This window comes from Artemia sp. Qi Xiang Cuo, chromosome 20 (genome assembly GCF_049724085.1).
Source record: "Artemia sp. Qi Xiang Cuo chromosome 20, ASM4972408v1, whole genome shotgun sequence".
In the NCBI taxonomy this organism is placed as follows: Eukaryota; Metazoa; Arthropoda; class Branchiopoda; order Anostraca; family Artemiidae; genus Artemia; species Artemia sp. Qi Xiang Cuo.
Genome location: NC_142813.1, coordinates 51,354,928 through 51,382,839, shown reverse-complemented (window position 1 = coordinate 51,382,839; position 27,912 = coordinate 51,354,928). Strand labels below are relative to the sequence as shown.

At 34.5% G+C, this 27,912-nt stretch overlaps 1 protein-coding gene and 1 long non-coding RNA gene across 2 annotated transcripts in view; both read left to right on the top strand.

Annotated features, from left to right (window-relative positions):
- Positions 1-27,912, top strand: part of LOC148940336 (protein capicua homolog) — a 330,670-nt gene that overhangs the window by 259,646 nt on the left and 43,112 nt on the right. The window contains exons 13-15 of the mRNA XM_089106141.1: positions 1,468-1,545; positions 27,199-27,547; positions 27,622-27,764. Coding sequence (XP_088962267.1) covers positions 1,468-1,545; positions 27,199-27,547; positions 27,622-27,764 — 570 coding nt within the window. The remainder of the gene's footprint in view (positions 1-1,467; positions 1,546-27,198; positions 27,548-27,621; positions 27,765-27,912) is intronic.
- On the top strand, positions 1,517-27,760 carry LOC148940337 (uncharacterized). Its single transcript, XR_016143449.1, has 3 exons — positions 1,517-1,688; positions 16,542-16,770; positions 27,622-27,760. It is a non-coding gene; the product is annotated as an uncharacterized LOC148940337 (long non-coding RNA).

Here is a 27,912-nt window from a genome sequence, read left to right as displayed (position 1 = left end):
ACTAGAATAAATGAAAATGCTCTACAGTTCTTAGAGTACCAACTAATCCATGGATTAAACCCTATTTGTTTGTAACAACTAGGATAATTATCTCTTAGCATGTTAAAGTGCAGACAGTAACGCCAATTGGGATGGAGGAGCCTGTATCCCCTAAAGTCCCCGCTAGATTAAAAAAAAAAATCATTTTGGAGTATTTCCATTTGAAAATCCCTATTTTGGTATTTAATTAAAAAATTGAAAACGACAAATTTGTCTCCCTTAAGAATTTAAAAATACATTCCCCTTCTTAATTTTTTTGTGAATTGACGCCACTGAATGCAGTCGTCGCGTTGTAATCTCTTAGGCGATAATCTTCATTAATTAGGAGGAAATAAGGATTAGATTTGTTAGAAACGAAGAATAATTACTTTTTTTGCTTGTGGTATAAGCGTAGTTAATTTACAGTGCTTTTACTATTGGCTGTTTTGAAGGAGAGTTAGGGACGCTCTCAGGTTGAATTATTCAGTAATGGGGTATGATATGTATGATCTATGCAATAATAGGGTATGATAAGTATGATCTACTATGTATGTATGATCCATAATGTTTTACTATGATTTCCAGTAGGACACATACAAATACAGTACATTCTACTGTTGTTAGTTTTTTTTTCATCTGACTATTTTCTTTACATACTATATTATATTCCTTTATTTTTAAATTTGTGCTTATTAATCCCGACCTTGCTCACATTGATAATATAAGGTTTATTTCTAAAAATTACTATCACAGGCCCGGCTGGGCGGATTCGCATTTTGGAGTCAAAATATAAACAACAAAAAGGTTTAAAACAGTAAAGCGTATAAACTGACAAAAAAATGTACTGTCATATTGTCAAAATTGTCAAAGAAAAAGAAGAAACAAATTAAAAACATATATAAAGATATATACATTTATGGACCATTATTGTAAAAAAATTAAAACAAATAAAACTAATAAATTAAAAGGGTCAATAAAAGAATGAAAAGGAAAAATAAAAAACAAATAAAAACCATCTATGATTGTGTTATAGGATTTAATTGTTTAGACAAAACTCTTTGAATTAGGTTTTTTGGCTTTTAATTTTTTTAATTTTGCTGATTTTCGTTTTATTTGTTTTTCATTTCTGTTGGTGTTTCGTGTTATTTGGTTTTAGATTTTTAAATTATCAATTTGGTTTTATTTTGTTTTTGCAGTTGACTTTCCACTTTGTTTATTTTTTAGTTTGGTTTTATCTGAGTTGTCTCGTCCATATTTATGACACTTTTTTCTAATTTTTCTGATAGCGCTGAAGAGGGGAGGCCTCCCAAAATTTTCGCTTTTTTGTCCAAAATTTTGTTGGCCTTAAAAACTCAATTCTTGATATTCATTTCTTTATTTTTTTTTAATTTTTATTTAATTTTTAAGGTTATAATGTGCACGTAGGTATATTTGTGCGTCTGAATTTAGGTCATATGCGAAGAAATAGTTCCAGCAGAAATCGATCTTCAGTGTGACCGGGAGCCTCAAACACCAAGATCCCGACTCGTGAGCTCCTTGATAGACAGAGCCCGAGAAAATCAGAATAAATTTAGTCCGGTGACAAATCCATCGACTGAAATGGGAGGCATAACTACTTGTGCACTTCTTAATGCTGATATTACTGTCCGACCAAAGGCAATAAAGCCCAAGTATGTTCTATTTCATTTATTTTCTCTCTTGTTTGTCTTGTTTTTTTTTTTAATAAATTTATTCCAGTGACAAATCTTTTAAATAAAGTAGGAGACATAATGGACCTCCCCCCTCCTAGATGTTAAGTTTTCACGGTTTTCTGGGCCTTTTTTTTTGCAAATTATTCATTTTTTTTTCTATTGGGACTCCTGGTAACTTTTTTTTTTTTTTTTTTATATATATACAAAAATCATATTGCGTGATGACAAAATTTTACTTAATGTGTTTTCAATAAGACTTCTATTAAAAAATATTATCCTGCGATTTGCAGTGTACAAAATCAGATATTTTAAATACCCACTTTGTAGGTATCAGACAGAATATGTTTTTCCTTCCGTTTTTTTAAAGTTTTTGCTGCTTTTACTTGCCTAAAATTTCACACTGGAGAACCATTCAGGTTCTCCTGAATTTAATCTTTGCTGTTTTTACAAACTCTTTCCCACATGAAACAATCAGGGTTTAATGAAGGCAGGGTTTCCGGGTTTCCCTCTCTGACTCGAAGTTAAGAGAATAACATTATTGGGTTACCGAAATACCTCACAGAAGTACTCCACATTTTGCACAGTAGAGTGGCTTATCAAATTTAAGGGTAAAATGTTATTGGCTTACCAAAATACTTCACTGATATACTTCAAAGATATAAACGAATCACATTGCACACCCCAAAACCATATAAACTAACCTCTCTTTTTGGCCCTAGACTCCTTTGGGCTTAAATCCCCAAAACGTAAAGTGCCCCGATTGCTAGAAAGTGTCCCAAATTTCTAGGGAAAATACGCAAGGGGGTTTGTCCCCTTAGAGAAGAATGTCATTGCCCCCTTAGAAAAGAATATCAAAACGAATTTCTGTTCGTTTTGAAACCAAAAACGAACAGAAATTATAATAAATAACTAGTTTTACTTTTTACGAATAGAAACTACAACAAACAGTTGCTGGGCTAACGCCCTTGTCCCTTGTAAACACCAGAACGTTATGAGCACTTTACGGAAACAAAATACATTTTAAATGTTTTCTCGTTTATAATGTTAATAAAAATTTCTTATACTTTTAGGAATGAATGCCATTATATGTTAAACTATCAATATACAATTCATTAGATCTTTTCAGTAATATTGGTTAATACGACGATTTTCTTTCTTATCCTTTGTTTATGTTAGTCATATTTCGAAATAAGAACCGTTTTCAGTAAAGTGCAAGTGATGTTCTGGTCTTTATAAGGCATAGGGGTCGTTAGCCCCGCTTCTGTTTGTGGTAGTTTCTGCTTGCTCAAAATTTAGCTTAAATATTTATTGTAATTTCTGTTCGTTTTGGGTGTCACTTGTTTATTTTTGCACGAAATCATATTTTTGTACGAGTTGCTGTGATAGGGCTCCATTCTTTCCCTCTCTTCTTCTTGGATCTTAAATGCTACCAGAAAGTTGCAGGGAGACGAATAAACATGAAGGGTAATGTTAACGCCTGTTTACAATTTTATTATCATTATTATTATTGGAAGTAATGTTCCTATATTTGAATGTTGCGTTTTGCCGTTTTGCAATGCAAAAGAAACATTTTTGGATCAATGTGTCATTGAATGAAAAATTTTTGATTAAACAATTGATTGAACATTGTAAAAAAGTTAGGTATTTGGGATTCACATTTTTGAGGATGTAGAATACTTCTACGTAATATCTATTCTAAATATATAGAATAATTGAATGGGATTCACATTTTTGAGGATGTAGAATACTTCTACGTAATATCTATTCTAAATATATAGAATAATTCTATTCTATATATTTATAAATTAAATATTTATTGTAATTTCTGTTCGTTTTGGATGTCACTTGTTTATTGATACTTGCTTATATTCGTTTTACGCTTGAATTACATAATCGTATGAATTACGTTGAATTAAAACGCTTGCATTACCGTACGTTGCAATTCCGTAATCAATTTTACCTGATTTTATTTCCGCTCCTCTTAGGTTTATCATAGCTCTGTGCTTTTCTTTGAAAATTCTCTCTCTATTAGTATTATTATTATTATTAATCTATTACTATTATAGTTTGTTTTACAGTATTATGTGTTCAAGTGTTTTATGTAATTTATATGATTTTGTTTTAGCGTGGCTATGGATTCGAACAAGCGTAAATTTCTAGAGCCCATTACGTCCTGTATTTCTGTTACTTTTTTACGAGTGAATTAAATTCGGTACTCTTTTATTAAACGGACTCTTTTATATAATGCTAGTTTGGTTAATGCTAATGAAATAAAATAGGATGAATATATAATAGTTTAGAAACAAATTTTGGCTGTATATTTGCACATTAGGGGGTGGGGGGCAAAGTTCTGTTTTTTTTAGGATCAGCGGTTAATTAAAGCATACCATATATTAAATACCTAACTTAACATAATCTAGCCTAACAAGAGACAGATACCCGGATATAATGGTTTATGAACAAAATTATAATTTACATTTTATTCGCACAGAACGCCTTCGGCAATAACCACTTATCCTGTAAAAATTCAACTGCCTCTTTTTCTGTCTGACAAATCCCAAATTTTAATTTTAACATTCATTTTAGATCACCCGTTTCACTCAATTCCATTCTAACAACTGTTTTATGATTGGGTATCTCTCACGTATCTGTTCCGTTAACTGTGACGTCTCTCCCTACCTACCTACCTACTTACCTACAGACTTACCTTTCTTTCAAATTCTAATTTCCTCGAGATATTCGCAAAATAGAAGGCTATTTTCTTTCTTGAGAGTGTTTTAACGGGAAATCGCGATCTGCTTTCGTTCCTTCCTGTTATTGATTAACATATGCCTGTCCTTGTCCCGGCAAAAGGGGACTCACTGCGAATTATATCTACTGAAAATTGGCCCAGTTCCCCACCGGTATTTCTTGAAAAACACGCCATTACTAAACTAAAGTTTGAATGTTTAGACGTAAGCATGCACAAGGGGCAGATCCTATTCCCCCTCGTGTTACTTCAATTACAACTGTGATTAACATAAATATTGTGACATTAACAGAACTAAGCAAGCACAATTCTCCTCACAATTCTTTGAGGTACAACTTCTGAATTTGTTTTGTACCTATGTTTGGCTAACAACACAACTATTTTAATCAGATTAACACAACTTTTTTAAACTACCAAATAACTACTAAACTACTTTTGGTACTTATATGATATACCCACTACCGCTCAAGTTGTTCATGCATTGACGCACTGTAAACCGGTTTCTTTCGCTAGTTTCTTTCACCTTAGCGTGAGAAAAGACAAAGAGAAGTGACAGAATAGATGGGAAAGATATAGTTTGGGCTATATATTTGCACCTTAGGGGGTGGGGGATGGGTTGTTAAGTATTTGCACAGTGTGAAATCAGAAAACTATTCTTACTTCATAATATGCAGAATAATTGTAACTAACACATTTTGCATGTAGACGCGCTGTACTTTACCCCCACCCCCAATGTGCAAATTTATAGCCCAAATTCGTTCTAAAGTATTGTATTTTTGGGTACTTTCGCATTATCCGGGCCTCGCGAAAAAGTCAACTTTGGTTAATGCTAATGAAATAAAATTAAATAGGATGAATATATAATAGTCTAGAAACAAATTTGGGCTATATATTTGCACATAAGTGGGGTGGGGGTAAAGCATTGTATATATTAAATACGTAACCTAGCCTAACCTCCGTACCTGTTTCCCCCCCTAAAATTAAAAAAAAACACAGTTTAATATCTTATACGCAATACAAACCGCGCTATCACTGCCTAATCTACAGCGGCTATCATGTCAAAAACGGGTTTTATCATTGCCTTCTCTATAGTGATTAAGCCGAGAGGCCCGGATAATGCGAAAGTACCTATTTTGTCTTATTTAGATATATTTTATTAGGATTAACCTAACCACTTCTTGAGTGGTATTGGGTGTATCATACAAGTACCCTATCTTTTTCTTAACAACTAAGAGGGATGATTAACTGCTAACTTTTTTCACTATTTTTCTATCTATCAATAATTCCAAGGACACCTATAAAATTAACAGTCAGTCTTCTCTCCAGAAGCGTTTTCATGGGAAATTGTAACCTGTTTCCCTTCTTAGTTGTTATTGATTTCCTTTTATGACATTCAATAATGGATTGCTGTTTGAACATACAATTTGTGTTTATCTTCAAGGCGGTTTAAGCTTATTAGTGTGTCTTGTGGAAACGAAATTTTCGTGTGTTTCCATGGTGTTGCCTTAGCCTCAAACTGCCTTGAAAAGACAAGTTTTCCTTTATTCTGTTTATTGGTCTCACAAAATAAATACCTGACAAGGAGTTTTGTATTGTCTTTTATTGGCAGAGGCATATCCGTTACTTCTGCCTTGGTGGGGGGGGGGAGGGGGTATAAAATCGTGAATTTTGTTCAGGGACATGGGATTTGGCCTGCGGTATGGCAACAAATCTCGAGTAAAACAAAATAAATAAAACCACAACACTCAATGTCAATATTAGTAAAAAGAAAATCTCAAACGTGCAGAAATCTTTCATTATTTCGTTTATCAAAAATGAAAATTACCGGTAAATTAAACCTATTGTTAAAACAAAGTTTCCCATAGTATTTAGAACATATTTAGGCCACAAAAAAATAAATACTTTTTGTGAAAGGGTTTGAACACCATTTCCCACTCTCTCTCGATACGCTAATAGTTACGGGTTTATCTTCCTACTTAGGCAAATATTAGGAAAAAATATATAATTAGTAAAATAATCGAGAAAACGAGGGTAACATCATCCAGAGGACAGAAAAGAAACGAAAACGACAAAAGCTGATATTTCATTTTATTTGATATAACAAAAGATATTTCAAATTTAATTTGTAAACAATCTTTGTTTATTCTGGCTTGGTTTTTTGTTTGTTTGATTCAATTTTTTTTTCTTTTTCTTTTTTTTTTTGGCTCTCGGATTTTACTTGACGAGGTCAGTTTTTCTTCTTTCTTTTTTTAGCACTGAAGACGGTTTGGCGGAAGTCCTTGCCGAAATATCTGCTTTTGTCTTTTTCGCTTCTTTGCTGTCCATTTAGCCTACTGTCGTTTTCTAGGATATTTATTTATATTTTTAATTTGGTTTCTTATTTGTAAGTCGTTTTTATAATGGCCGAGGCATAAATTTTAAAATAAAGTACTATGTTAGACAAAAATTGCATCTTTGTGTGCAAAATGACGTTATATTGGGATGATGTCATATTTAAGTGATTCAGGTATTTGCAAAAATGGGTTTTCTTGGGATGTTGGCCCAGAAGCTTGTTTCCAGCTGTGATTGGACGTCCGAGTAATTCAGGAGTAATGATAAATTCAGACAGGCAGGAGACTTAGCCTATGCAGGTGATAAGGCTTAAGCGAAGAGGAGAATTTTGAGAATTAAGTATCCTGTTGAGTATGGGATTGTCATAGATTGGGATGATATGGAGCACATTTGGAGCCATATATTATATAATGAGCTCTATATCGGGCCATGCGATCATTTGATAATTTTGACTGAAGCCCCCTTGAATCTGAAAGCAAACCGTGAAAAGATGGTAGAAATTATGGGTACTTCTCTGTTAAACGGAACGCACTCAATAAGTGAAGTTAAGTTAATCTTGCTTACTTACTTACTTGTACTTGTTGCACCTTCAAGCCGCATCCAGGCTCATCGTGACGCCCAGCAAACGACGACATGTTTCTTTCCAGAGATTTCGCTTGAGGGTGGCATGCTGCATAATTTCAAGCCAGTGACGATCCCAGCGTAGCCCAAATTTTCGGAAACCCCCAATAGGCTCTGGATCAGCTTTGATTGTCACAAGCCATGTTTTCTTTTGTCATCCTGCTTTCTTTTTCCATGCTGGTAGTGGAAGGCATTTGAGGCATTTTACGGTAATATGGTCTTCTGATCTCCGCATGATGTGGCCAAACCACCTCAGAGGCCTCGTTTTTACAACATCAGAGACAAGTGGGCAATCCCCACCTCTTCTCCTGACCTCTTCGTTCGAGACTCTGTCTGAAAGGCGAATGCCTAGTATATATCACAGGTATTTGTGATTGAATACGGCCAAGTTAGACGCTTCCGCTGTTTTCAGTGGCCAAGTTTCACGCCCATAGACAAGGACAGAGAGTACCATAGCTTCGTAGACTCGGAGCTTCGTGCATGGAGAGATTTTGCTAATCCTAATGAAATATGTCAAAACATGATGATAATATAATACTTTAAAAACAAAATTATGGAAACTACGACAAACAATTATGGAAAGAAGGCCGCGCAGAACGCATTATATAAAATACTTGACCCTACCTAGCCTAACCCCTAACCACCTCTATATGTTAAATATTTAATACAAACATGCATACATCGTAGTTATCTCACTCAAAATAAGCAAATCATAACCGATCCAGGAACCGATTTTTTTTAGATCTTTCACAGCGTTATTCTTGAATGCGTTCCGTTTAACCGACAAGTACCAAATTATGTTTTAACAGTTTGACGCTCCTTCGGTATATGTGTCAGTTCAGGCTGTTTTGACTCTATATGAATCAGGAAGGGTAACGGGTCTGGTGCTTTATTCTGCAAATGGTGTCACATACATCGTGCCTATATATGAACATTACTCATTGTCAAATGATATTATATGTAGGGTTGCCACCCCAAGTGATTTATCACTATTTCTAGTGACTTTTTTTTATAATGCCTGAACACAAAATTATTAAATCAGCACATAAATCACTAGATTACTGAAGAAAATCACTAAATCAACCTAAGAATCACTAAAATCTAGTAATTTCTTTTCATCGGTTGGCAACCCTAATTATGTGACTAGATGTGACTATTATGTGATTTATGTGAATTATGTGACTATGTGACTATTTGGTCGGACTTCTTCTTGAGAGCGGCTGCTCATTAAAAACTACAGCTGTGAAAGTTATAGTTAGGGATATAAAAGAGGGACTTTCATATGTATGAAAAAAATGTAAATGTTTTTACTTTTATAACTTTAATAAATCAAATAATATTAACATTTTGATTAGCAAATATCAGTATATGTATATTAAACTGACAATGCACATTCTATTTGTATTTTTTCAGTAAAGTGCAAATTATGTTCTGGCCTTGAGAAGGCATAGGGGTTTTGAGCCCTACTCATTTTAATTTCTGCTCGTTTTGAGTTTGACTCGGTTATTTATTGTAATTTCTGTTCGTTTTGGGTTTCATTTATTTATCGATGCTTATTTGTGGTAGTTTCACGCTTAGTAGATTATTTGATTTTATTTTTGCTCATTTTTGGTTTAATATAGTTCTTTACTTTTATTTGAAAAACTTATTTCGTGGAAAACTTTTTTTAATTAATTGCCGTTAGTTTCATATCGACATAGTCTTTTCAGGGAAAAAGAAAATAATAGTTTAAATCTTATCCTTTTTTTTTAAAGACTTTATAGTTTGGCATGCTATTTGTATGCTGGAGAAAATTTTTCAGCAATTTTTAACAACATGAACCCTTTTAAAAATCTGGAGTAGTGTTTAATTAAGTTTCATACCTCCTCTAGTTGACCTGAAATAGTAAACTTGATACCATTCGCAAAAAAATCTGTTTACTATCTTTGATAGCTTGCATACACTTACGCTATTTTGATTTGGTTAAATTTTAAGAGCAGAAGCAGCCCCGAAAGTTTGAATATAATACCCTCAGTCGTTCTTGGGATACTGCTGAGATGCCATATTGAGAATTAGAATTATATACAGCGCATTTTGATTGATTCTTATCTTACAACATTTGCTCTGGGGACTCTGGGGAGTTTGTCATCCTTTAAAACATAATTTCCGGGACTTGCAAGTACGTTGAATACAATGGCTATCTCTCAACATTGATTGAATATGTTTGGTGAAATGGTGGGCGTCAGAGGGGGTCAATTACTCTCCACTCACTTTCGACTATTAAAAAGGGCTATTTCAATTTCCAAACAAATAAACCCTTTTTGAAATTTTTACAACAACTTTCTGTATAAACCTTTTATGTTCCCAGGGTATAACTTACAACCCTTGCACTGAGGGCTCTGAGGGGGTTATCATCCTAAAAGACCTAATCTCCAGAACTTTTGACAACGTCGAACAAAATGGATATCTCAAAATTTTGATTGAGTGTGTTTGGGGAAATGTTGGGCGTGAGAGGGGGTTTAGTTCCCGTCCGATACCTTTCGACTATGAAGAGGGCACTAGCCATTTAAATTTTTAATAATATGGGCCCTTTTTGGTGTTTCTGCATCGTCATTTTGAGCAAAAACCTTACGTGCTTACTGGGCTTAGCTTTCTGCCAATGTCCTGAGGGTTGTGGGGGGGGAGTGGTTTTCATCCTTAAATACCCGATTTCCAATATTTTCAACGACGTTGAAAAACATAGCTCTCTAAAAATTTTTAGTGTATGTGTTTGGAGAAGTGTTGGGCGTGATAGGGTGGTTAGTTGCCCTCCTATCACTTTCGACTATTAAAAGGGCACTAGCCCTTTGAATTTTCAATCGAATGAGCCCTTTTTCAAGTTTCTACGACAAAGATTTCAATAAAAACCTTATATGCCCCCAGGGCATAACTTATAACCCTTGCCCTGAAGACTATGGGAGGAATGTCCTGCTCAAAGGTATAATTTCCTAAACTATAAATTGCGTGGAACAAAATGGCTGTCTCAAAATTTTGATTGAATATGTTTGGGGAAATGGTGGGCGTGGAAAGGGTGTAAGTTGCCTTCCAATCACTTTCGACTATTGAAAAGGGCACTAGCCGTTTCCATTACCGATCGAATGAGCCCTTTTTGAAGTTTCTACGACAACGCTTTCTATAAAAACCTTATATGCCCCCAGGGCATAACTTACAACCCTTGTCTTGAGGGCTGTGGGGGAGTGTCCTCATCAAAAACATAATTGCTATCTGGAAATCAACAACGCTGAACAAAATGGCTATCTAAAAATTTTGATTGGATGTGTTTGGGGAAAATGTGGGCGAGAGAGGGGGGTTAGTTGCCCTCAAATCACTTTCGACTATTAAAAAGGGCACAGGGCACTAGACCTTTGAATTTCCAATCGAATGAGCCCTTTTTCAAGTTTCTAAGACAAAGATTTCAATAAAAACTTAACCCTTGCCCTGAAGACTTCGGGGGGATTGTCCTGCTCAAAGGTATAATTTCCTGAACTTTAGACTGCTTGGAACAAAATGGCTACCTCAAAATTTTGATTAGATGGGTTTGGGGAAATGGTGGGCGTGGAATGGGTGTTAGTTGCCTTCCAATTACTTTCGACTATAAAAAAGGGCACTAGCCATTTCAATTTCTAATCGAATAAGCCCTTTTTGAAGTTCCTACGACAACGGGTTCTATAAAGACCTTATATGCCCCCAGGGCATAACTTACAACCCTTTCCCTGAGGGGTTTGAGGGGGTTGTCATCCTCAAAAGTCTAATTTAAAGAACTTAAAACTACGTTGAATAAACTGGCTATCTAAAAATTTTGATTGGATGTGTTTGGGGAAAATGTGGGCGGTTAGTTGCCCTCCAATCACTTTCGACTATTAAATAGGGCACTAGCCCTTTGAATTTCCAATCGAATGAGTCTTTTTTGAAGTTTCTACGACAACACCTTCTATAAAACCTTATATGCCCCCCAGGGCATAACTTACAACCCTTGCCCTGATGGCTGTTGGGGAGTGTCCTCCTCAGTAACATATTGTCTATCTGGAAATCAACTACGCTGAAAAAAATGGCCATCTCAAAAGTTTAATTGGATGTGTTTTGGGGAATGAGGGGCGTGGGGGGGGGGGGCTAGTTGCCCTCCAGTCACTTTTGTCTATTAAAAAGGGCACTAGCCCTTTGAATTTCCAATCGAATGAGCCTTTTTTGAAGTTTCTACGACAATGCCTTCTATAAAAACCTTATATGCCCGCAGGGCATAACTTAAACCCTTTCCCTGAAGGTTGTGGGGGAGTGTCCTCCTCAAAAACATAATTTCTATCTGGGAAGCAACTACGCTGAACAAGTTGACTATCTAAAAATTTTGATTGGATATGTTTCGGGAAAAGGTGGGCGTGGAAGGGGTGTTAGTTGCCTTACAATCACTTTCGACTATTAAAAAGGGCACAAGCCACTCCAATTTCCAATAGAATGAGCCCTTTTCAAAGTTTCTACGACGACTTCTTCGATACGAAGTGCCCTGCTCTAAAGGAAAAAAATAATAACTGAACATTGTACCAATATCGTTGTTATATGCCCTCAGAGCATAACTTAAAACCCTTGCCCCGAGGGTTTTGGGGGAGTTTTCTCCTCAAAAACCTATTATCTATATGGAAATCAACTACGCTGAACATAATAGCTATATCAAAATTTTGATTAGATGTGTTTGGGGGAATGATGGGCTTCGGGGGGGGGGGCGGGGCTGGGGCTAGTTGCCCTCAAATCACTTTCGACTAATAAAAAGGGCAATAGCCCTTTGAATTTCCAATCGAATGAGCCTTTTTTGAAGTTACTACGACAACGCCTTCTGTAAAAACCTTATATGCCCCCAGGGCATAACTTACAACCCTTGCCCTAAAGGCTGTGGGGGAGTGTCCTCCTCTAAAACGTATTTTCGATCTGGAAATCAAATACGCTGAACAAAATGGCTGTCTCAAAATTTGAATGGGATGTGTGGGGGGGAATGATGGGTGTGGGGGGGGGGCTAGTTGCCCTCCAATCACTTTCAACTATTACAAAGGGCACGAGCCATTCCAATTTTCTATCGAATGAGTCCTTTTCGAAGTTTCTACGACAACTTCTTCGATACGAAGTACCCTGCTCTAAAGAAAAAAAAAAGATAAATTGTGTCCTTATATGCCCTCAGGGCATAACTTAAAACCCTTGCCTCGAGGGTTGGGGGGGGGGTGTCCTCCTCAAAAACTTATTTTCTATCCGGAAATCAACTACACTGAACATAATGGCTATCTCAAAATTTTGATTGGATGTGTTCGGGAGAATGATGGGCGTGGGGGGGCTAGATGCCCTTCAATCACATTCGACTATTAAAAAGGGTACTAGCCACTCCAATATCAAATTGAATAAGCCCTTTTCGAAGTTTCTACGACAACTCCTTCGATACGAAGTGCCCGGTATGGAGAACGAAAAAAAAATACATTGTGCCCACATCGTTCTTTACTTAGGCAGCGCTATCGCGCTGCCTATGATCATACATGAACGATTTATCAGGGAATCGGATCTATGATTACATGCCAAACCCAGCGACATGGAGTAAAATTTGATTTTTTTTTGGTTGTCAAAAGGTTCAATAGCTATTTGAAAAACAAATTTTTTTTAAAAAACTTATCATTCTTATAAAACGGCCCTTGTGTTTCAGGAGTCATTCTTAAATTTTTGGAAAAAAGTCAAACTTCATCGTAAAAAGCGAAGTTTTAGTAAACACCTCCCTCCCTCATATACGTAAATAATTTCTGTTCTTTTTGATTTTAATTTTTCTCCTTCCTGTCAGATGAAAAAAAAAACTTTTTTTTATTTAATTGCAAAAGGTTCTATTATTTCCTCAAAATGACTTAATAAGGATAGTTAATAATTTTTACGCGGCCAATCTAGGACGCTTCTAACCAATTGAAAAGTACTGATTTATATATTTAAATAAGCAAGCTGTAAAAGCTCTATGGGGGCAGTAGCCCCATTAATTCTTGGATAAACTGGGCATGATGGATAGGCTATCTTGGATTGGCATGATTAGAGAAACAATCAGACATTAAATGTGAAAAAAGTTTTTTTATTTAACCTTGTTAAAAAACAAGTAAGGAGGATATTAAAACTAAAACGAACAGAAATGGGTTTCGTAATTAGGGGAGGGCTGCTCCTTCCTGAGTCCCTTGCTCTTTACATTAAAGTTTGAGCTTTTGTCTCGGTGTTTTAGGAACGACTGCTCAAACACAACCTTACGCTACAAAACACTAGAAGACTATAACGCAAAGAGCGGAGGTACGGGAGACGGCTGCCGCTAAACCACAAAAAGTGTATAGTGGTTTAAAAAAAGCTTGTTAACATTCTCAACGTCCTTAATATTCTACTAACATTCACAAGACATGAGAAATTCGAACTTTTTAAAAGCGAAATGAACAGACTACCACATAAATCTGAAGACTGTATTTACCTACTATAATATTTTTTAAACCCCTTTCGGAATCCTGTTTAGCCTCAAATATTTTCTGATAGTAAAGGAGGCCCTAGACGGTCAAACATTTTGATCAAAAGCTTCCGTCAATCGATTGACTCAATCATGATTGAGCGTCTAGGAACCTGTTTGACGCTTGAGTCAAGTGTTGACGGTAATTGATAGAAAGTTTGAATTATTCAATCATTTTGACCAAAAGCAGTGTGTTAGATCAGCTTCGATCGAGATTGAAGTGTCTATTGAAGGTTGATTGAAGCAAACGTCATTTGATTGACGGAAACTTTTGATCAAAATGATTGACCGTCTAGGGTCTCCTTAAGGGACCTTGTATTCTTAAAAATGATGATTATCTAGCATCCATCTTCACCTTAAAACTGGATGAAGCCTGATGCTTGGCTGGAATTTAATCTCTAATCCTTCCTCAGTCTGAGAGGTATTTATGGACTAAGTCTCTTTATTGGCGCTACAGAGTGTATCTATAGTTGACCATCAAGCACAATCGTATCCTATATGATTTGCCTATATTAAATTTAAAGGTTAAGTGCAGCGTTGCCAACGCGGTACATTTGTACCGTTTTTGGTATAATTTAGAGGTCCGGTACAATTCGGCACATTGGGAAACATTTTGGTACAACATAATTTTTTCAGCACGTTTTGGTTTTATTTGCTCATTTCTGACTCGGATATCTGTTTTCGTATTAACTTATTGAAAATTTCCGTCTTGGTACGGTAAATTATTAACCTGCTGTTCGGGCGGTACAAATTAAGCTCTTTCGTTACAAATTTAGTTGGAAAACTTGCACAGTTTATTTCAAAGCGTTGGCAACGCTGGTTAGATGTTCCTTGGGTAATCTATTTGTATCTGTCTTTAATGTGCTTTGAAGCACGAAGGACATCAAAATAAAAATATTTTGCCCCTGTAATCCTTTTGTCTGAAAACTACGATTTTGTCTCCTGCTTGCTTCAAAATTAAGCAGGTTTTAGGTCAGTGCCAAATTTTCGTTAGTGTTGTCACGTTGAACTGTGAAAATAAATAGGCAAAACTAATTACTTAAATTTGACAACGCTGTTAGACGTTCAAAAGAAAGCAAAACTCTATTAATCTGTTTAGCCCCAAATCTGTGAGCTTATATTTTGCTTGTTTTTCACCCCCGTATTTTTTTGTAATTTTGCGCCGCTTGCTACCAAAAACTGCATAACTGCATACAAGGCCGTACCCAGGATTTTTTTCGGGGGTGGATGGGTTTACTCAAAGATTTTTTTTCGGGGGGAGGGTTACACAAAAAAACCTCAAAAAACGCATAAAAAATGTGTTTATATCAATTTTTGTTACGTTTCCTCCCCCCGCCCCATCCCTCCCCCGCGTGGGGATGGTCTTGACTGCCTATGCTTGTTCAATTCAAACTATCAGATTTTATATTCACTGTCTATGGTACTTGAAGCTTGGGCTCATTTATTCTGAAATAAATGTTCATAAGAAAATAAAATCCAGGTCCTAGCAGAGAAGCGAATTTACAGAGCCCGGCATAGTAAAACATAATTAGAAGACATAACACAAAAACCCCAGGGGCGTAATTTGCTATGCGGTAGGGGCGCAACTACCCCCAGCTTAAATTTACCGTCTTCAAAAATTTTGTCAAAACTAAGATAGGCCTACTTAATTCAAGCCTCCATAGAAACAGATCGGTTTCCTTTAGTGTGCCTTTGCCTTTATGATTCTGTATGGCTGATTTTTTATTTTTCACTTGGTCATTTTCACTTGATTTGGGAAAATCGGCTCCAAATCCCCCCTCCCCCCCCCAGGCTTTTGATGTAATTATGCCCCTGGTAAAGACCCTAGTAATTCGTGACAGAACAAACCAGAAAAGAGATTAAAAAAGAATAGAACATTATTCCATCAGTCTGCTGCCACCCATCAACACCATCCAAATGTGTCCAGCGAAAATAAAGTTTAAAATTATTTTTATTCTTTTTTTGTACAAATGGAATTTGACAAATGTGACAAATAAAATAACATAGACAATATGATACTGGTGAACTGACAATATGATAAAATTATACTATTAGAGAGAATAAGAAACAAAGAGAATAAAACATTCTTCCGTCAGTCTGTCACTTTCAGTTTATATATTCAGTGAAAATAACAGAAATTCTTTTATTCTTTCTTGTAGAAACGACATTTGACAAATATGACAATATGACTATATAAAAAAATAATTTAACATTAACAAATTTTACAGTATGACAAAACTTACCTTAAAAGAGAATACAAATATGAAAAGAAGAAAAATTCTTCCAGCAGTGTGCTACCCCCAACATCATCCAGTCATGTGGGAAATAACAGTAGAAATTCTATTATTCTTTCTTGTACAGCACTAAATTTGATAAATATGAGAATATGACAAACTAGTATGACATCGACAATATGACATTGGCAAATTCAACAATATGACAAAATAAACTATGAGAGAGAATAAAAACCGTAAAAGAATTGAAAATTCTCTCATCAGTTTGCTGACAAACGGATGAAAATTATTTCATCAGTTTGCTGAAAAATTCACACGTGACTGCTGACAAACATATGTCAGGTGACATAGCTTTGAATAACTCCGGCCCATTTTTTCTTAAGGCAAGGCCTTCGCTTTGATGATGGGAGCAGAGACTACCCTGACCATGTGGGTCCTGGCTATTTCTCATCAGGAAGTCACAATTTTCAGTCAGCGGGTAGTGCCTTCAAGCTGATGCCAACTTCCCTAAAACTAGTTACAATCTAAGCCATGGACGGCTCAACGGCCACGTGGCTCATAAATCAGTTGCGGTTGTTCAACCTACTTTACAATCACCAAAAGGGATAGCAGGTTTGTTATGTTTTCTTAAAGCTTTCCAATAACGGTCTCTTGTATCCTTGTGCATGAATAATCATTTACTACTACTAACAACAACTCATCGCAGCACCAAGCCACCTGAGGACAACACAGCTGCACAAGCTTCCCCTCCCCATTCTCTTCAAAGTTCCACTGCTTTCTCCCCTCCCATAAAGTTGCAACTTAAACTGAGAAAGAGAAGAACCTTTTTCATTGAGATGTTAAGGGGCCCTCAACGCAAGATTAATCTGAAATCCTACTTAGAGCAAAAAAACATTATGCTGATACAACGTACCTGCCTATAAATACATACTTTAATGGGTATTAACTAAGGTATCAATTAAGCTATCAGTTAAGTTACCAATTTTAATTTAAAATAAAATTAAAACAATTTACAAAGTTAATTAGATTAAATTAATTAAACTAAATTGAAAATAATTAAATTAATTAAACTATCAATTGTTTTAATTACAGCTAATCATTCATCCTGAACCCCTGATTCTTTGATTTTGTCGAACGAGGGCAGCTTTTTAATTGCTCTTAATGAACGTAAAGCTCAGAAAGTCTTACTCTTAGCTCGCACAGATGTTCACGCTTGAGCAATACTTGCTTTTTATGGCGGGTTATTTGCTTACTTTTATAATTTTAGTTGCCTTGTCAAGCAATTTATTGATTTGGAAAAATCCAAATTTATCGTACAGCTTGGCAATTTTTCTTAGTAGCAGCAACAGCCTTGTAATTAGGTGGATTTTTCTAAACAGTAGATATAAAGTCAAAGAACAATAATCAAAGAAAAAATGAGAAAATGAAAGATAAATTTTTTTCTAATTTTAGTTTGTTTCTTTTTTATCTTTAGTTCTATCTTCTTTTTCTATGAAAACCGTCTATTCATATCTAAATTCACGAGAAAGTACTAAGATCAGTCCAGAAGGAATTTGGTAAAATCACTTAGAAAAAAGCTATGCCCAATGTTTAAAGAAATACTGTTTTTAATCCAAATGTGTAAATGTTAATGTTTCGAGGGTTAGCTTCTTGTGGAAAATTTAGTCCTGAACACTCTATCCTCAGACCCTGAATTTCATACAGTTGGAGAGGGATATTTCGAGAACCCCCCCCCACCAAGGGTTGTTTGAGGAACTTCAGCCAGGGGCAGTCAAGAAATTTGACCTTAAAAACTTTATGGCACTGAACAGCCCCTCTCTTTCGGAAAGATAATATAATCCCCTCCCCTTCAAAGGTCGTACATTTTAGACCTAAGGGTAGGTAGATGTGGGCTTACAGTGTCTAAAGGAAATATTTAATCCAGAAATATTTTCTATTAATGGTTCCTATGGATATTTATGGAAATTAATGGAAATTTAATGGTTCTTATTAAAATGTATAGTAGTTTATCGCTTCACTTTAAGCACTTGAATTAACCTTAAATGAAAATAACGGCTGAATGACCCTTAGTTCGGCATAGGTGGGTGGTTGAAAATCCCTCAAGGTTCGTCGAGTGTCTTCATCAAGGGAAAACTTAAAAATTTGAATCTAAACGAAAAAGCTTCAAGACCACCCTTATCTCTTGGAAAAATGATCTAAATTCCTCCTACTGTTGTACATCTTGGAAGTAAGGGCGGATATACATGTATTTAAAGTGTCTAATTTAAGGAGACGATTAATCCAGAAAGCACTGATTTCTATTAAAATTTGCAAGATTAAAAAGTAGCTAATTGATAAAATTAAATATATTTTTTTTTATTTAAACAAATTTTTTCATTATTATTTCCTTATGTTTTTCATTTAATCATAATTAGATAAAACAAAATAAAAAATTGAAACATTAAGTTCTATTAAAAATTCCTTCACAGCGTCTAATTCGAGGAAATACTTAATCCTGAAAGGGCTGGTTCCTATTAAAATTCATATACTTTAATGCCTTGCTTAAAATATTTGAATGACTTTCGATTTGAATGGAGTCAACTCTTTAGAATTATTAGAAAAGCTTCTAGCTTAATTCAATGTCTTCGTGGTATTATTGTCGTGTTCATTTTCGTATTTCTTACTTTTACTTTTACCCCTCTGCGGCAAAAAGCATTTAAGGCTGTATGTTGAAAGTCGTTTGGGAATTGGAAAACTGTCCAAATTCCTCTTGAAAGGTAGGAATTGTTACGTCTCTCAAAGTTTAGAAAACTGCTTCCTGATTTTAAATCTGTGGAAAGAACGTTAATACCCATCCCTTTTTGCGATTGTATTGAGTAATTGAGTGTTTCGAAAGAAAGTAAAGAGTGATATTTAAACTTAAGCAAGCATAAATTAACTTATATAGGAAGTGAAACTTAAAATGAATCAAAAACGAATAAATACGAAAAAACGAATAAATTACGAAGGATGTAAATTACGGTACATTTAATTGCTGAATGTGCTCATTTAGGTTCGTTGTTTAATAAGTTAGATTGTTCAGTTCAAAAAGGCAGTTTAAACTTCCTCGCTAAGACTAGGAGGGCGGTTGGCTGTCATTCGTGTATTGGAGTTTATTCATACTTTTCGTTAGAGTTTAAGGGTGTTTTTATTGTCGTGTTAAATAGAAATTCAACCAAATGCACTTCTATTGCACTTCTAATTGTGCTTCTAACTTCAAATGCACTTCTAATGCACCAAATGCAAGGTCAAACTCTTAATGGCTTTAAAGTGCAACAAATAAGTGTGGCACAGTACCTTTCTATCTCTGAATCCCGATAAAGACTAGGGTGCCATTTTTCTTTACTGAAAATCGAATTTCCCCCTCTCGAGAAAAAACATTTAATATCTTTTGTTGAAAGTCATTTGGATAATGGAAATCCGTTGAAATTTCTCTTGAAAGGTAGTGGGAATTGACATGTCTCTCAAAATTTAGGAAATTGCTTTCTAATTTGAAACCTGTGCAAAGAATGTTAATACACATCGCCTTTTGGCAATTTTGTTTTGGAGTTGTTGTTTTTTTTAAGTAAAGAGTGATATTTCAACTTAAGCGAACAAAAATTAAATCATAAGTAGCAAAACGTAAAACGGATAAAAATATTACGAAGGATGAAATGGTATATTTACATGCTGAATATTCCCATTTAGTTTCATTATTTTACTAGTTAGATTGTTCAGTTCAAAAAGCCAACTTATACTTCAGTATAAAGACGGGGGGGGCAAAGCATGGATTCTGACTCATATATTATGGTTCTTCGTAGTTGTCTTAAGAGTTTAAAGGTATCTTTACTGTTGTGTTTAATAGAAATTTTACCCAATGTAAAGCAAGCTCTAAATGATTTGAAAGCACAATAAATAAGTGTGGTACAGCCCCTTCTCATCTCTGAATCCCCGCTAAAGATTAGGATGCCATTTTTGCTTTACTGAAAATCGAATTTCCCCGCTCGGGCAGAAACATTTAAGATTGTTTGTTGAAAGTCGTTTGAGAATTGTAAAGCCGTTGAAATTTCTCTTGAAAGATTGTGGGAATTGACACGTCTCTCAAAAATTTAAAAAGTTGCTTCCTGATTTTAAATCAGTGGAAAGAACGTTAGTCATCATTGGAAAGAACACATCGCTTCTTGGGATTGTATTAAGTAATGTGTAATACACACCACATTTTGCATATTTTCATGCTGAATGTGCTCATTTTGGTTTGGTTTTTAATTAATTAGATTATTCAGTTCAAAAAGCCAACTAAACTTCTACGTAAAGACCGGGAGGAGGGAGGTTAAGGTTTGGGTTCTCATTCATATATTAGGGTTTATTCATACTTTTCTTAAGAATTTAAAGGTGTTTTTACTGTAGGGTTGAATAGAAATTTAACTAAATATAAATTCAAACCCTAAATGAAGTTAAAGCGCAAAAAATAAGTGCGGTATACATCCCCCTCTCTTAATCCCCTCTAAACATTAGTGTCATTTTGGCTTCACTGAAAACTACATTGACTTTTAAACAAGATGTTCTATTTAATTTATATTAATTTATATTAAGATGTTCTATTTAATTTATATTAATTTATTTGTTTTATTTGCTTTTTAGTGTTCAGAGCTACGGGAATTTGAAAACACTTATTTTTATGACTAAAAACAATCGTGACATAATTTTACTATTTTAAAATGTCTCTTTTTTTGTCAAAACTTCTTCTTTTGATTCCAAATATATTGAAAATTGGTTCCTAAATAAAAAGTCTTAAGTGAATATTAGTTATTATTATATTGAAATTATTATATTTTATATTAAAGTTATTTTATTATTTTATTAAAATTTGAAGCAGTCTGTTTAGTATGTTAGTACAATGTTTTGAATTGGTTAATCAATAAATGATTCAGCTGTTTATACGTGCTTTAAAGGAATATATTTAAATGGAATAAACCTTGGTGAAAATTAGTGCCACCTTAAACTAGCAAAACTAAGCTGGTGACCACAAATTTACTTATATATAAAAAAAAAATATTGTTGCTTTTATGCCTAAAGACCATATCTGCAATTTCACACATCTGGGAAAATTGCCAAAGTGTGTTTGTTAAGCTGTTCTCAAAGGGAATATCAGTAGGGTAATGTAGACCTGGAGGATCAAAGTGTTACTGAACATACATTGCCCTGCTGATCTTCCCCGTGAGAACAGCTGAGCAAACAGTTTTTTAATTTTTTTCAGAAGTATGAAAGTGTCAAATATGACCTTTAAGCGTGGCAACGTCCGCGGCAGCGTATGGACTTTTTGTTTTTTTTCATGTTATATAAATAAAAAATAACGAATTTTACAGATAAGCTTAATTTTAAGCAAAGGACAAATTGCACTCAACTAAGAGTATTTGAGGGGGTTGTAGGATAATCGATTTAAAATGAAGATTAGTAAAAGTGCGTGCCATATTAAAACTAAACGATTGTCACGAATGTACTGATAAAATGGCTAGTTGGCTAGTTTGGTGGCAAATGGCTATTTGGGCGTCACATTAAAAGGGCATTAGATCTCTGAATTTGCCATTAAGTCAGCCCTAATTTTCTATGATCCACCATTATATGTGATGGAGCCTTAAAAAAATGCAGGCATTTTAGAGGCTTTTTACTAAATCTACGTCTTGGGGCTGTCTATTATCAACAGAGTTTTATATCTAACCTAAGCGATGCACACTCGGAAATTATAACTGAGTCTAGACCATAGAGTATTCATTGAAGCCTATGACTTTAATATACCAGCAATTTGAATTTTCATGATAAATTGAGCATCATTGGGACCCAGCCAAGGATATCCAGCATGCGTAGTATATCTTTTTTTTCTCTTTTTTTTCCTTTTCTTTTTTTTTTGATGAAGAAATTGGACTCTTTTTCCTTTTGGAAAAAATTTTATAGCTGAGGGGCACGGCCCCCTTCCGAAATAAGGGTTAATAAAAGGGTCTACGATTTTTTTCCAAATGGTTCGAAAATTTCCCAAAAATCGCCCAGAAGAGAAACTTATTTTTTACCCTCAATGAGTTTAAAGCTTAAAGTCTTGATTCCCTGGGCCAAGAGGGGCCTAATATAAAAGAAATGTGTTCGGCCCAAGGGCGGGTTCAGAATTAACGTTGCGGGAGAAAGGCACCATATAAATTCGGCTTCCCCAGCAGTATTTTACGCCCTTTTGACCCTGTAGTAAGTGCAAATTTTGACCTTTTGGGGGCGGGGGACTCGTGCGCCTAAAGCTGTCCAGTGATCCGTCATTGATTCGGCCTATTGGAGCCGGAAAAAGGGTATTTTTTTCAAAAGCAGATTTGGAAATCAGAGATGGCATATCAAATTTTAAATTTATAATTTCAGTTCAATTTTTCAAATTCTAATTTTTTGGATCAATTAAGAAGAAAGCTAAGACTCTTTTCCTTCTAGGTATGTTTTGCTTTCTTATTTCTTTTCAGGCTATCAATATTGAGCTGTGGAAAATTAGCCGGTACTATAATTAGAAAACTACTTCTTTTCAAAAAAATTTCTTGAGAAAAGTAGTATTTTTTGCTTTTTTTCAATTGCCAAAGAATTGCTGTATTCACCCTTCAACTTAAATGTCCTTATTTTCTACTTTTTTGGGATGCGTAATTTTCTTCCCTAACTCTTTTTTTCCTATTCTGTTTCCTTTTTCTATTTCCTATTTCCTACTTTTGTTTCCTTTTTCTCTCCCAGCATAGAAAAAACAGAATTTATAGAGTTTCTTGGGAAAGTGCTTGTTGCCCAGATGAGTCTGTTGCCTTCACACTGGTCTGCTCAAGTCAGTTTTGTGTGTTACTGTAATTTTACTGTAACTGTGCGTTTACTGTAATTTGTGCATTACAGTTTTTGTGCGTTACTGTGTTTCATCTCCTTGCCCTGTTATTAGTTTTGTTTTCTCATTAAATTCTGCTTTATAGTCCCTATTTTATTAAGACACAAGAGAATGAAATAAATAGGAAAATTGTCAGGTTTTGTAATATACAGATCTCTTAACTTTTCTTGGTAGCTTTTATCACTGACTTGGCCTATCATTCTTTTATAATAGACATATAGTTTTGCTATGACTTCATTTTATGGTTGTAACCTACGATTATGACGTCATTAATCATTTTGTATATGGAGATGCAACTTTTTGTCAAAAAATTGTTTTTGTTTTAAATCAAATAATTTGTTTTGTTAATCAAAAAAGACACTAGATATAGCAATTTTCTTTAAAATCGAGCCCTTAAACTGCTCACTACGAGGGTCCAGTGCCCCGCTAGCAGGGGCGGAGAAAAAAGAGAAAAGAAAGAGGACCCACGCAAAATAGTGACTTCCCTTGTTGTTAAAGTCAGGGAACTGTAAGTTTCGTGTTCAGGGTTTTCGGCCATGGCCATTCTATGATTTTCTTATTATTTCGATCGTATTCGGTTCCAAAACAATTAATTTTGGGTTACTATTGGCCGAGGATTGTCCGCTGCAACCACGATGGGTCGAAGAATTTCATTTTCCCACATTTTCCTTTTTTCTTCCTACTTTTAGTTGTCCTTAAATCCTTCTGTGTTTTGAAGATATGTGAAAGAGGAAAATGTTGGGTTTTATAATATATGGTGCGAAGAATTTCTCTTTTTTATGTTTCTGGCTTTAAAACCAAGGACTACGTTATTGATCATGGATCAATACGAAAGCAAACTAGGACATTATCTCTCTTTCATAAATGTTTGTTTTCTCCTTCCTTCCTTCTCTTAGTTGTCCCTAAATTCTTCTATGTTTTGGTGATATATGAAAGGAAGAGAAAAATTACGGGATTTTGTAATATATGGTGCGAAGAATTTCTGTGTTTATGTTTTTGGCTTCAAAACCGAGGGCTATGTTATTGATCTTGGATCAAAACGAAAAGAAGCTAGGGAATTTTCTCTCTTTTATAAACTTTTGTTTCCTCTTTCCTTTCTACTTTTAGCCGTCCTTAAATCCTTCTGTGTTTGGTGATATATGAAAGGAAAAGAAAATTGTTGGTTTTATAATATAGCGTGCGAAGAATTTTGATCATTTTATTTATAATTGAATTGGCGAGTTAAAAGTAAAATATTCTAGTGGAGTAACTTTTTGTTGTCGTTTTTATGTTTGTGTCCTTGAACACAAGGACTCTGCTATTGATCTTGAATTGGAAACTAGGACATTTTCCCTCTCGAACAAACTAGTGTTACCTCTTTCCTTTCTACTTTAAGTTGTATATATTGAGCGTTGGCAAATTTTCTCTGTAGCAACTATATGGTTGATTGTTCGTTTTAGAAAGGTCTCTTGAATGTACGGTCAAGTTTTCTTGGCAAGTTTAAGGGTAAATTTCCTTTGTAGTGAGCGTCTAGTTGATTTATCTGGTGGTTTTAGAAAGATTTGTCTTTAGTTTGTTTGTTTCTTGTTTTAGTTAACCTTAGTAATTTTGAATCATGGTAATTTTTCAATTGCAATTACCTTGGTAATTTTTGAATATTGAACCTGGGTAATTTTTTCTATTCAAAACTTCGGATTAAATTGTTCGTAAGCGACTCGAACTGGACAGTATAGGCAATTTTTCTTTAGACTTTAAAAAGTAAATTATCTCTTTAGTCTGTAGTATAAATTGGGCTGATTTGATCGGTTGTTTTAGAAAGATTTTTTTTTTTTTTTTTTTGCTGGTCCGTGACTAGGTGCTAATTATTTTCTTATTTTCCATAATCTTTATGGAAACCCCAATTTTTAAAGCTTTGTGCTGTGTCTCCAGCTTGTTTTTATTATCATTTTAGTTCGTTTGTTGTTGAAAGGCTCTTTGAAAGTAATGATAAATTCACTTGGCAAGTTAGGGTAAGTCAGTAAGGGTGAATTCTCTTAGGCAAGGTAAATTTTTTTGATAAATCTTCTCCTTAGAAACAGTCTGATTAATTTCATTAGTTGTTTTAGAAAGGTCTGTCTCTAGGAGTTGTTTTTAATTTTATTTGTCTGTATTGAATGTATTATAACATTCAAATGGTAGTGGTCAAATATGATTCTGGAACATAGCACTTTGAAAGGGAACTGTGTATTAAAGGCATTCCACCATTTGCATCTTTTAAACCATAAAAATAATAGTGGTCACGTATGAGTCTGGAACATGGTCGATTCGAAAGGTCGCTTTGTATTGAACTAATTCCAATATTAGAATACTGTAAGCCATGGAAATGGTAGTGGCCACGTATGAGTCTGGAACATGGGCCATTCGAAAGGTCGCTTTGCATTGAACGATTTCCAATATTAGAAAATTGTAAGCCATGAAAATGGTAGTGGCCAAGTATGGGTCCGGAACATGGTCGATTCGAAAGGTCGCTTTGTATTGAACGTATTCCAATATTAGAATATTGTAAGCCATGGAAATGGTAGTGGCCAAGTATGAATCTGGAACATGGGCCATTCTAAAGGTCGCTTTGTATTGAACGTATTCCAATATTAGAATATTGTAAACCATAAAAATAATATTGGTAAAGTCTGGGTTTATTGTAAGCCATGGAACTGGTAGTGGCCAAGTATGGGTCTGGAACAAGTATGATTCGAAAGGTCGCTTTGTATTAAACGTATTCCAATATTAGAATATTATAAACAATAAAAATAATAGCAGTCAAGTATTTCTGGAACATGGGCGATTCGATAAGTCGCTTTGTTTTGAACGTATAATTGGTTGTTTTAAAAAGGATTTCTGTAGTTTGATTGTTTCTAGTTTTAGTTATATGTATTGAGTACTAATAAATCTCCTCAATAGTAACAGTCTGTTTGATTCGACGGGTTGTTTTAGAAAGGCCTGTCTCTTATTTGATAGTTTCTAGTTTGGTTGTTACTAGTTTTAGTTATATGTATTTATCACTGGTAAATCTTCTCTATAGTAAGAGTCTGTTTGATTCGACCGGTTGTTTTAGAAAGGCTTATCTCTAGTTTTTTTTTTCGTTTCTCATTTGAGTTATCTGCATTGCTAATGAAAAGATCTTCTCCATATGAGCAGTTTGATTGTTTTGCTCATCTGTTTTAAAAAGGTCTCTTGGACGTAAAGCCAAGCTCTCTTGGGAAGTTTAAGGGTAAATTTTCTCTATAGTTAAAGTCTGGTTCATTTCTTCGGTTGTTTTAAAAAGGGCTCTTGAGGATAAGGGTAAACGCATTGAGCCTCAAAGCAAGATTGCTCTTTTTGCTCTGTTGCCAGGTTTCTTTTCTCATTATTTCTTATTCGCTCATTTTTTTTTCACTTATTCTTATTCGCTTAATTTATTTGCTCTGGAGAAATACGAAACAAAGTGGAAAATTGGTTGAGTTCTCGTAGATCTAGCACGAAACATTATCTACTACTTTATTTATAATTGAACACGTGAATAGTGAAATATAATATCCCTGGAGATAGATACAGATATATATACACGTACATATATGTACAAAACAAATATATATACAGAATACGTATGTATGACTAATCAATTTATGACGAACGATATCATACGTGATTTTTATATATATATACATATATATATATATATATATATATATATATATATATATATATATATATATATATATATATATATATATATATATTATATATATATATATATATATATATATATATATATATATATATATATATATATATATATATATATATTATATATGTATATATATATATATATTTTTTTTTTGTATGTATGTATATATATATTTTTTTTTTTTTTTTTTTTTTTTTGTTGTGTTTTTTTTTATTTATATATATATATATATATATATATATATATATATATATATATATATATATATATATATATATATATATGTATATATTTATTTATATGTTTTCGTTTTATCCTTTCCTTGTTTGTTTTTCTATTATCTTGTTTCCTTTTATTTATTTTCAATTTTTCAATTCTGTCAGTCCCTTCTTTTGCTTATTTCGGTGTCTATGAACTGTCGAAAAAAAAAGGTATGTTGGTTGCAAATTCCAACCATAACGCCTTCCTACAGTTTAGATGTGACAATACCTGGGCACAAGGAGTTTATCCCCGAGAATTACAGTATCGCCCGGAAACCCCTGAAGTTGGTGTGAAGGATCCCTGCGATCCTTCCTTCCTTGGAGGTCTTCCAACGCCGGCTCCTGCACAAGGCAGCAGCGGGGCCTTTCTACGACTATCTTATGAGTGCTGCAGAACGAGGTATCTTCCTGAGTACTATTCAGCTCAAGACATCGCCAGAGCCCTTTTCTCTGTCGGTCATATCTCCTGTAGCCGTGTCGATGCTGCCAACATCGCACAATATGAGGGAGGATTGCTAAACTACAATCACCGTGTTACCCCAATAACGCCATTGACGACTTGTAAGTAAACATATCGTGGAAAAACGGCCATATGAGAAAATTTTTCCTCGTATATATAATAATATATATTCTAGGTTTAATAGTCAAAGGAGTTCAAGCAGGTGGAACAGTATCAAATCCCAAGCCATCAAGAGTAAAAGCGACAACTGCTAGCATTCCCACAGCAGCTGATATTGAGACCAAGGACTTGAAATCACCCAAAACACATCATCCTCAGGTATGTTAAAAATACAGTGTTTTTTTTTTTGAAAAATCGCATCTTTCTCCAACCCAATCACTTTTTGTCATTGAAAAAGGACACTAGATTTTTGATTTCTGTTTTAATGAGTCCTCTCTCGATCTTCTAGGACCATTGGTTCGATATA